The 12,593-nt window shown below is 34.7% G+C and overlaps 1 protein-coding gene across 1 annotated transcript in view; it reads left to right on the forward strand.

Moving 5' to 3' along the window:
• Positions 1-12,593, forward strand: part of LOC128989122 (lactoperoxidase-like) — a 166,886-nt gene that overhangs the window by 21,945 nt on the left and 132,348 nt on the right. The window contains exon 4 of the mRNA XM_054410987.1: positions 11,138-11,236. Coding sequence (XP_054266962.1) covers positions 11,138-11,236 — 99 coding nt within the window. The remainder of the gene's footprint in view (positions 1-11,137; positions 11,237-12,593) is intronic.

Genomic DNA, 12,593 nt, shown 5'->3' on the forward strand with positions numbered 1-12,593 from the left:
AAATGGGGGTTTTTCACGATTCTGAATCAACCAGACGATGGATTTTCATTAGTTTTGTGATGAAAGAAAGACAATTTTGAGAACTAGGGAATTTCAAAGCTATAATTAGTGTCCCAGTTTTTATAAATTAAGTTTTAGTTTTTAAAAAGTCTAGCAGCCGATGCTAACCTTCTCCAATAAGTCAATGCTTCTAGCTAGCTTTTAGTACAATATAATTTGCTTAACATAACAGCTGTAACATTCAGCATTTGTGACACAAATTCAGCATTTGGAAGAAAATTTAAATACATACTTATGGTTGGCTTATTTATACCATTGAGTATAAACCTAACCCTCAATGTTTATACTATGTGTAATGCTGACCATTGATCATTGATACATTTAATTCTTCGGTATGAGGATGGCAGATTAATTAAATATGCATAGTAAAATACAGTAGTAGGATGTTAAAATTATTTTTTAAAGTATTCTTTGTAATCATCGATTTGTTTTAGTCCAATATAATTTGTTTTAACTAACAGCTGGTTGAATGTGCTATGTATACTTATAAAAGGCAAAGCCCTCACTGACACACTCACTCTCACTCACTCATCATCACTATTCTCCCACTTCCCATTTAGGCTGAAATTCGATACACCGATTCTTTGGGCATTAAATAGGAAAACTGAGTAATTTTTATTATGATAGGGCATTCGAGCTTCGCCCCAGTGGCTCTGGGGTTTCCCATGTTAACCTTATGATTTTTCATATTTAAAAGGAATTAATGAAACTTAACAGCTGTGTCAATTAAACAATTTATGACAACAGCTAATTTGCAACCAAAAGCTGAGTGAGCGTTTCGAACGAACTTCAACCTGGAGGCGAGTTAACCCCAAGGCAAGTGAGCTCAGCGAACGAGCTCCAACCTAAAGGTGAGTGAGCGTAGCGAACGAACTTCAACCAGGACGTGATTGAGCCATGCGAACGAGCTCATCTTGAAAATTAATTAGTTAAACGGGGCAAAGCCAGCGGGTACAGCTAGTTATTCTATAGAATTATTAGGATTTTAGCGAATTTCGCATATAGGGAATAAGCTATTACCGTAGTACTCATGGCAACACCTGGACCCGGGACCGATGTAATTTTTCGTTTTGAGTCCCTAGAGGCCAAAAACACCATCCGTTCAAATTCATATATATGTAAGTGTATAAGACATTTTGCACTTGACTTTTTCGGGACTCAAGAATTTATTACTTTTCGAGGACCTGTGCAAATTATTCCATTCCAAATGCAGCGCGTTATCGATCTTTACCCTTGTGTGGGCCTCCCATTCACTGACGGAATGTCTCGTGGCGTATGACGACCGGATATAAATAGTCACTTTACACTCACTTATCTCGTTATTTTTTCAGCATATTCGTTGACCCGTCTGTAGGTCTTATGTTGACGGGCTGTCAGAGCGTCTGTTGAAATAACTGGAATTCCTTATGTATGTTTGCTGCTGATTACGGTGAAGTATTGTTAGAAATTCCACCTAATCTTTAAAGTTACCCATTAAATTCATAGAAATAATAATATTTAACTGTTTGACGAGTACCCCTATTGTATTCAAAATACTAAACGGCCTAACCCAATATTTAATACAAGCCAAAGGTGTCTTATAGATTCCGAGTAAATTATTATAAACTATCAAATGGAGCATGTAAAGTGCATTATAAATAATCAACAAACCCTAACATAATTGACTATTGATTCAGTTACTGATTTGGGAATTACAATTGCTGATGATAACTGAATGCTCTGACCTGAAGCAGTGTTCTTCTTTACTTCTTTACCTATAAAACACATGGGATACAGCCTTTCTTCACTGATCACGTAATGCGTGATTTTCTATAAAGTCTTGGAAAAATAAAAGGAAAAATAGATAGAATACAGGTGTACTGTATGTGGTTTACACACAAATATTCATCAAACTGTGTGATAGTTTGTTATAGCAATGAACAATTTGAGAGTATCGTATTGTTTAAGTCGATGGAAAATCTCTGTTGATCCTGTTTTACAAGCAAACCAAAAAGATACAGTAGTCACCACTCTATGCGACATATTCTAACCAGAAAATTGTAATCGTATGATTCTATAAGCATTGGTAGGATTGCAAAGTACTACACAAACATTATTTCAAGGGTAATAACAGTCACAATTTCCGCTGACTTTAAAAGAGTCAACTAAACTATTATACTAATGGACACACAACTAAATGGAACAACTAACGGAAATTCTCACGATGTACATTCGTTCGATATAAGCATTGAGTATACACGTCAGTACATACGTGTATACCCAATGATATAAGCAACGGTTCTTGCAATTTATTGCTTATTGTTTTTTAGAGTTGTTTTCGGACTTACTCTGTTTTCGGACTTACTCACACTCGTATAAGGTTTTCCACGTTTGTCATTGATAATGTAGCCATGTTGCTTTGAAATGGCGACCATACAAATGTATGCATTTTAAGCCAAGTATGAATGGAGATGAGTGTGGGATGAGTGGAGCGATCTTGTTGTCCTGTTTGTGACTAAGGCCGACATAATCCTTAGACACAGCTGTTAATTAATAGTGCATACAGTCAATTAATAGCAGCAGGTCAAGTTTGGTATCAAATTAAAGGTTTTATTCATAAAAATACATTGCCGCAAACCCAAACTCAAACGATGATGATGATAATAACATTAATGATGTCGCTAAAACGTATCGTTTGAAATTTAACAGCTGAAAATAAGTGAAATAGAAAAGGTTTTGGTTAAATCCATCAAATTGTAATTGGACACTAGTAAAATACAAGTGCACTTGTTACCTCCCCCCTTCGGTTTCATGTATTCCTCTCAATCAGTTCAAACCTAGGAGGATTAAACATTAATGTTACCTAATTAATGTTAAATCCTCCTAGATTCAAACCTGAAACACCCAGATCGAAACTCGCCTGTCGTTATTTTACCATCGCCTTTTTTTTTTAAATATATTTTTCAAAAAAGAAAGATATTATATTGATTTACTTTGGATTTTAAAAATGTTAACGTTTTATTTTGTTAAAGATTTATGGTGATACGTAAATATTGTGGTGTAGTAAAGTATATTATATTGTAGTTAAGTGTTAAATTTTGAAATTTTAGGGTGAATCGAGATGAATCTTTTTTTTGAAAATGAAATGAAATGAAATGAAATGAAACAATGCTTTATTTACATGATCTAAGTACAAGTTTTACAATATTTCCATAGTATAACCAGTTCATGATTCACACAGCAGACTCGCATTTTTCCAACTTGGTCTTATAAGACCGTCAGCCGGGTTGGCAAACACATTGTAAATGCTAGATAAAACAAGTACAGTACATTTGTATACATTCAAATTACCTTTCTGGTGTACCATTAGGCCTATTTCAACTAAAAACATTTTTTTTTTTTATATTTTTTTTATGTTTTTTTTTTTATTCTATACATTTATACATATATTTGTAACTTATAAATTTCTTAAAACTAGAGAGTGCTCAGAGCTTGAAAAAGGTCAATAATTAAATTCTTGAATAATTTCCCACCTGTACCGCCAAGCTTGCTGTAGGAATCGGGCAAGCCGCACCCAATCAGCACCGTTCAACAAGGATATGAATGTAGCCCGGGACAAATCCTCTAAACCGAACCAAAACATTCTAAAATGACGCAGTATCGGGCACTTGGCAACGAAGTGGTAAACATCCTCTACTTCCCCCAAATTGCATAACGAACAGTTATGATTTTGATTTTGTATCCATGGTTTATAATTTAAATATAATAATTCACCTCTACACTTGAAAATCCATTTAATTGTATTAAAATCCAACTTTGAAAAAATGTAACCATTATCTTTCAAATCCAAACTAAGTGATTTATAAATAGCATGATAGCGAGCATTCATGGCTGTCTGAAGGACACGCTGGCGATTGTTATCACGGACCGCAAACAACAGCTGACCCAACTGATATCTTGTTTCACTAATATCATTCTGTTCTACTGATAAGTGCACTGATAAACTTTCTGCTAAACTCTTCCACTCCCTATACCAAAATATCTGTTTTCTTATAACTTCATTAGCTAACAATTTTGGTAAACGTGATTCGGGCATATTTAATACTTTCAACACATATTCAAAATGAAGTTTCAACGTATGAATGAAAATTGGGTCTTGGTCTGTTTCTAAGTATATAATGTAATTAGGTGTGCATTGAGGTAAACAAAAAACCTTTTTGACGAAAAAACGTAAAAGTTTTTCAACTTCATTATACAGTTTAAACCCCCAAACTTGTGCGGCATAACACATTATTGATCTTACTACGGAGTAAAAACACTCAAATTTTAACAATACTGAAATGTCTTTATTTTTAAAAACCTTTGACCATAACGAATTTACTGCATTTTTTGAGGACGTTAGCTTTTGTTCAAAGTGTTTTTGGAAAGAAAACTTTGATGAGAAAACCACCCCAAGATACTTGTAAATGTTTACACACTCTATTAAATTTTCTTTATAACGCCACCGCTCGTTTGCTCGTAAGCCGCCACCATTCCTAAACACCATAACCTTGGATTTGTCAAGATTTACTACCAAATTCCAATCCTCACAATATTTTTGCAGATCATTAATCATTAATTGTAAACCCGCCGCCGAAGGTGACACCAAAACAATATCATCCGCGTATAACAGAACTTTCACTTTGAAGTTTCCAAAGATGCACCCACCCCCTAGAACATCATGTAGGTCATTTAAAAACAATGAGAATCTTTTTTTTATAACATGGGTCTCTCCTACCTTAACATACATACCAAGTTTCATAAACATCGGTTGGAAAAGTGCAAAGATAAATATTTGTATGTAAAAAATACAAAATGGTGGATATCTGGTTAACGAAACGATTTCGGAAAAAATGTTATCCTTGATTTTCTGTTTGTTTTGACCCAAGGAATTACTAGGTAAAGTATCTCCCCGCTTATTTTTAACACCCTGTTTATGATGTATTCTTATTAATATAAGTGAAAAGTGTAAGCTGGTAATACAGAAAGATGTTTTATAAATAATATGAATGTACTGGTGATCTGTATATTCATCTTTTTCTTGTTCTTAGAACTGTAAATTAAAAGTCCACTCAGCAGTCGCATCGTACGATGTAGTTCTTTCCATGCGTTGCGAAATGCTAAATTTGCCGTCCTCTTCAACCCAAGTTATCTATTTAACCACTGATTGTAAAGAATTAAAAAAATATATATTTTACGCATCACACTTTTGGCTACAACTTTGCCACAGACGAAACCTCTCTAACCCAAAAACAAAAAAAATCTCGCATGCTAACTTTTTCATGTTAGAAATCACGATTTAAAACTATTTCACCATACATATCAATTTTTATTAATTAGATCGGTAAATAGTTTAAAGTTCCAACAAAATAGTCATCGAGTAGGGCTAACCAAGAAGCTCTGTGCCAATTTTCAAAATTTTAGCACAACTTTAAGTACACCAAAACACGAAATTATTGAAGTCATGCGTCGAGAGGACTATCGTTGTTTTTAACAGATTATACTTTTGACCTTCCGGCACTGTTGACTCAGCGAAACTGAACTTATATTTTATCTTATTTCGTTATATTAAAACTGCTGTTGCATTAGGTCAAATTCCCAATAAGTCAATTGCTTTAACATAGACCAAGTTTTTAGCTCGGACTGTACTATTTGACTTACTGGGATTTTTGATCTACAGACACTGCAAACATTGTAGTTTTTGACGTAGCGGCACAGGTATAAATTATTTGACCTTCCGGGACTGTTGACTTTCTGCAACGCGTCCAAAACAAATACAATACTTTTTATAAAAACTTTAGAAAAATAAAGTCAATAAGTTGATAAATTATGCACTTAAAACTTAAAACCATTCTATTCGCACAATACCACAAATAATTTATCAAATTAAAAACATAACATAACTTAAACAATCTTAATTTGATAGTTTTCATTGTGTTTCTCATTTCTTTCAACGCTTTGATTTAACCTAACCTAACAACGTGCTGTATAGTGTTTGAAAGACTAATTATTTCTATGCTTTATAGTAACTGTAGGAAAAATAAAATGTGCAACACGAGCGCAAACTGTCTTTGCTGCACTCGAAAAACTGTCCACACTCGCCTGCGGCTCGTGCGTAAACTTTTCTCGAATGTGCAGAAAAGTGCCACTTCGCATACTAGTAACACAAATAACTATTTTGCGACTTTCAAGAATATTCTTTATTTCTTGAAATACTTCCTTATACAATGCCTACGTGTGAGACGCTTTTTGACTTCAAAACCTTTGGTTCAATCCCTCAGTAAATCCATCAAACTATCTATGTACTCTATACAAAGAGAGTTTCCTTGTAAGATCCCCGTCATACTTATTTTTAGGTTTTATGTGTCGTTTTAAGGCTAGTGATCTAGTGGAGGGACGATTGGTAAATAAAAAGGGTAATTTCATTCAGGACCCTTAGAGTTTGATTTATTTCTAAGTAAGATTCAGTGGTGCTTATCAACTTTCTTTATGACGGTTTAAAACGTAAGATGTAATTAACAGCTGATCCTTCAGATGAATGTAAATAAGCGACTAAACAGTTTATGTAAATGCATTTTAAATAGGATTTTATGATTTCAACCTAATTGAGGTAGGCAAAAAATTATTTATGGCATAGATCTAAAATCTACAAATTCAATTTATCGTATTCTAGTTAAGTTTATTGCAGTAGTTTAATTCACCTATTAACTGTCTTGAATAAACATAAACATTAGTTTAGCCATGGAAAAAGTGCTGAAACCTAATACAATGCGCAGTTACGCACGGGCCCCCTCGTATATATTTTTTTCTGATGTTAGCCCAAAAGTTGATTACCAAATTTATATTTGTAACGCTAGCTATTGTTGTCTAGCTGTATGTTTTCATTGGCCTTTTGACAAATAATATCAGTAACAAAAATAAGGCAGATAATAGAATTTTAGACACTAGCACACTCACAGAACTGTTCAAATATAGTACAGAACAGACAGTATACAGTAACAAACAACAGATGTTCCTTATAGATGTATTGGATGTCTACATCGGTACACGAATAATGGACCATAAACATAAACAAATTACGTCACTGGCCCGATTCCTACCCTATACTACAGTAATACCATTTATATGATTTCAGCAATTCCATTTAAGCAATGTTAAATAATGTTTATTTTTGGGCCAGCAACGTCATTTGTTTATATTTATGGTCAATACTGGTTCTGTTATTCGTGCTTCGGAATCACAAAGTCAATGCTCGTACCAAAAGGTAAAGGCGACCTTAGAAATATTACAATGTCGCATTCTGCAAGTAACTCTACCAACTATCTTCTTGAATTAAGTCTTGCTAAAGCTGGCCCATACAGATGAGATGTCAACTTCAGTATCCTAAAATTCATTTTTTTCACTAGGATGTAGGCACGAGCCCAGATTTTTAGCGAATTTCCCATATAGGGAATAAGCTATTACCGTAGTACTCATGGTAAGACCTGGACGCGGGACCGATTTTTTTTTCATTTTGAGGTCCCTAGAGGCCAAAAACACCATCTGTTCAAATTCATATATATATATTTATATATATATATATATATTTATATATATATATATATGTGTGTGTGTCCGTCAGCACGATAACTCGAGCAAAAATGATCCGATTTTGATGAAATTTGGTACAAACGTGTAAACGTACGTTTATTCGAACGAGTTCGCGATCCAGCATGATCGGACCATGGGAACGGGGGTTTATGGGGGTTTTATGGGGTAAAAATAGGTTTTCCCCATTTTTGACCCGAAAAACATAAAATTTAGCGATTTTTTTCCAAACCATTTTGTAGAGCTTAAAAAAACAAATAATTTAGTATATTGAAGCGTTATTATGCGCCTAATGGTTACGGAGAAAATTCCAAAAAATTGTAAATTTAAAATTCCCATGTATAGACGTTTCAGTGTAAATCCAATCAGTCAAATGGAAATTCGCTTAGTATGCAGGTTTGCTGCGGCGGGGGGTATTTTCACATTACTTCAGGCTAGACCTACAGTATGCGTTGCGGCATTATCACTTTGATAAAATCCCTTGGTGATTTGGCGAGATTTGGACCCGGGACCTCAGGGACCGAAGTCCCGCGCTCTACCAGCTCGCTCCCCTCAATGGTAAACATTCAATGCTATACGGTTCTGATTCACGGCGAGACATCAGTGTCCTTGATCCTGACAGAGACTACGGTGGTTCATTAAACCATTTAACAATAACAGGGAACCTTCCCGCCATTGGGAACAATAGGCTTATCACTGCAACCACAAGATGTATTGCTCAAGGATCGCTCACAAGAAACTGTGGACATTACGTACGTTGATAAGAGAATAGTTTATTGCAAATGTAGTACGCTGTAAAACCCAGTGTACTTTGCTATATGATATTTTGAGGTGACGTGAGATTTTGATCCTTGAATACTCTAGTTACATTTGAAATAACTTGGGTGAATTTGTTTCTTACTTTGCCTACGAGTATGTGTTTGTTGAGTCAAAAAAGATTTCTTTCATGTATAGTGTAGGACCACATAAATGGAGAGATGTTAGATTTTTTAAGTTTTCGTTCGCAAAGTTATGCATTTCAAGTACTGTACTTTTAGTTTTCAATAAGGAAATATATAATAGTTTTTACAAAATACAGAGTGTTTTTCTTAAACGCAACCCAAATAATTACAAGTATACTTGTACATGGTATATCATGAGACACTTTCGACAAAACTAACTTATTTTATGTTGGTATTCCTGGTTTCTTAACTTTTACCGATCAGCTTATATTCATTGTTTGCAAGGTTTGGTGTTATTAGCTGATTGGCAATGGAGTAAAGATAACAGGGATACAAACGTTTGAGCTTAAAAAGTGTCTTACGGTACTTGTAATTTGGGTTGCGTTAATAAAACTCATTGTTTCCGTTGAGATTAGAATTACAGAAGTGTTATGTCCAAGAGAAGACAAGAATTTTCCATATACAGTATTTAGATACATCCATAAGATTAGGGATATTGATCTACGGTAAACAGCTGACTATGGTAAAAATGTTTTACTAGAGAAAAGTTTCATTAATCATCATCAACGGCTGAAATGGAACATGCTAATTAATTTGTCCATAGACTTTACTGATGAAATGAGCATACTAGTCAGGTTGGGTAGCAGGAAAATATTTCAGTTCTGGCAGAAAGGCTGCAATTTTAGGTGGTTATAGTATACAAGTTTCTGAACCTAAAACCGCCCAGACCCCAATTTTTTAGGACCTCGGTCGTCCGTAATGACGTCATCAAAATGGCGGCCGTAAGAGGATGCTGGTTCCTCATGAATTGGCTATAACGACCAAATGCCTGAACCGATTTTCATGAAATTTGGCACACAAGTGCTTGAATACATTATCTCGGCCTGGGTTGAAAATGGTCAAGTTTCATCAAGTCATTTCAAAATGGCGGCTGTTCAACACTAAAAAAAAATATGAGAAAAATAATTGTGAATTGTTTTATACAGGGGTTTTAATGAGCTTTATGAGTTTTAAATGAGTTTTAAATGAGCCCCCCCCCTACTTTTTTATACATTTCTTAAGATATCAACTCCGAACCACGTCAGATCATTGTAGAGTAGCAAGTACTTCATTTTGACTGGGTTTAAATTTTTGGCCGCCATCTTGGATCCGCCATATTGGATACAAAGTTATTTTTTCAAATGTAAGGATAGGGTTGTGACCTACCGTTTCAAACAAGACTTTTACGCTGAATACGATGCTGCAATCCGTTTTAAAATATGTTGATTCATTCTAAAGTTATGAGAACTTTTTATAACTTTATTTTTGGTCCATTGTGCATTTACAAACTAAGGCCATAATCTCAAAATAGTGCTAGATAAAGATAAGTGGACACCACCATTCATTGTTGATCTATTTTCACTCGGTTATGACGGATGTATTTTTTTCAGCCGCCATCTTGGATCCGCCATTTTGAAATGTGATAAATTATTTTATACGTTTTTTGTTATCAAGCTTTCTTGATAAAATATTACAATTATTTTTATTTAAAATGCCAATATTTCAAAAACCAAATATGACAATGAAATATAGATTGCAGCATTGAATTCAACATAAAAAAGTAATCCAAAATTATGGGTCACAACACCACCTTCATATTTAAAATAATTTATCACATTTCAAAATGGCGGATCCAAGATGGCGGCTGAAAAAAATACATCCGTCATAACCGAGTGAAAATAGATCAACAATGAATGGTGGTGTCCACTTATCTTTATCTAGCACTATTTTTAGATCATGGCCTTAGTTTGTAAATGCACAATGGACTAAAAATAAAGTTATAAAAAGTTCTCATAACTTTAGAATGGATCAACATATTTTAAAACGGATTGCAGCATCGTATTCAGCGTAAAAGTGTTGTTTGAAACGGTGGGTCACAACCCTACCTTTACATTTGAAAAAATAACTTTGTACCTTTCCAATATGGCGGATCCAAGATGGCGGCCAAAAATTTAAACCCAGTCAAAATGAAGTACTTACTACTCTACAATGATCTGACGTGGTCCGGAGTTGATATCTTAAGAAATGTATAAAAAAGTAGGGGGGGGGGACTCATTTAAAACTCACCCTGTATAAAACAATTCACAATTATTTTTCTCATATTTTTTAGTTTTGAACAGCCGCCATTTTGAAATGACTTGATGAAACTTGACCATTTTCAACCCAGGCCGAGATAATGTATTCAAGCACTTGTGTGCCAAATTTCATGAAAATCGGTTCAGGCATTCGGTCGTTATAGCCAATTCATGGGGAACCAGCATCCTCTTACGGCTGCCATTTTGATGACGTCATTTCGGACGACCGAGGTCCTTTAAAATTGGGGTCTGGGCGGTTTTAGGTTCAGAAACTTGTATACTATAACCACCTAAAATTGCAGCCTCTCTGCCAGAACTGAAATATTCTGCCACTATATGCAGCTATACGACCCCACTATACTTGTATTTCTGAAATATCCCTAATTATATAACATTATCAATGTTGTTACTGTTTAGGTGGTGTTTGGGTGTGTTGAGCCTGTTGTTCTGTTGGGACCGAGTGGTCAGCCAGAATTCTGAGTGTGCCGTCACGCTTGAAGCCACGGGCCGCATAGAGTAAGTATCTTTGATGTTAGAGTTACCATAGAGTAAGTATCTGATGTTAGAGTTAATCTAGAGTATAATATTTTATACAGTATTAAATTCGGTTTATTGGGGCTCAGACTTCCGAATATGTGGTCAGAATTGAAACCCCAAGAGTAAGTATAGAGTAGTATCTAATTTTAGAGTTAGGATAGTGTACCTTTTACATTATTAAATACTCGTCTATCGGGGCCAAATGGTAAGCCAGAATTCCAAATGTGTCGTCAGAAACTAAGCCATGGGCCGCATAAAGTAAGTACTGAGAATTCAACTTAGCATAGAGTATTTTGTCTTATATGACATTCTGTTCTATTGAAGCCATGTGAACTTGTCAAGTCAATACAAAATAAATCACATTGCTAATTTATAAAATGTTGTATCCAGTCACACCTTAATCACAGCATACTACACTTTAGGATCACCATAATTATAGTATGGACGTCCATGGAAATATTTGGGAAAACATTAGTTAAAACAGTTTTACTACATTTACAACTATAACGATAGAAAATGTGTAGGAAAGCGTCCTTATGTGGTGTATTTCTTTTAAGATACCGTTCTAACATTTATAGAAAAAAAGAATGTGACAGTATTTAGTTAAATTCATAATCGTGCATATTCCCTCCTTGACGATAAATCGTAACATTAATAAATAAATCCCAAAAGCAAAAAACGTCACAACTCAATTTTCTTACACTTTTAGTTATTGACTTGCGATTTTAAAATTCTAAATTTAAATTCAATACCGATCTAATTACTAAAGCTATAAGCCTCAAAGTTTGGTAATTAGATTGAAATACGATGTAAACACGACGGCGGAAAGACACTCGCCCCGGGCTTACTGAACTATGCAAGACGGCAACTTGGCAAGTTCTGAGTCAAGTTCCGACGGAACAATTCGCAGCGAATGAATTAATGATCTGAAAGTTACAAACATTGAAAGGAGTGAGTTCGGTGCTATGTCAACAATGAGGCGGGGAACTGGAAGAAACCGGAGTAGGTTCTTGATTTACGAATCTGGCTGTATTTTGGCTCATAATTGTATGGTTTGGACAATTTTGAAATATATGTAACGTTATAAAAGATTAAGCTCCTATTTTCATTCTAGTGTAGGATTTTGGACCATATAAGATCCTCGGTTTTAACTACCAAATAACCAATGGATTTCATCTGATTTTAAGTGATTATACCGCACCCATAAGTCTTGACTAAAGTAATGTGTAAAACTATCTCAGGCTAAAGCCTAGCGTCCTAGGACAAACAATTGTATTTCTATTACGCAAAACCAATGAACAATTTTTACCATACGTTTAATACTAAGACAGCTACG

The sequence above is a fragment of the Macrosteles quadrilineatus genome, unplaced genomic scaffold (genome assembly GCF_028750875.1).
Source record: "Macrosteles quadrilineatus isolate MER2022 unplaced genomic scaffold, UCM_ALF_1.0 Scaffold_3__2_contigs__length_128488019, whole genome shotgun sequence".
NCBI classification, from domain to species: domain Eukaryota; kingdom Metazoa; phylum Arthropoda; class Insecta; order Hemiptera; family Cicadellidae; genus Macrosteles; species Macrosteles quadrilineatus.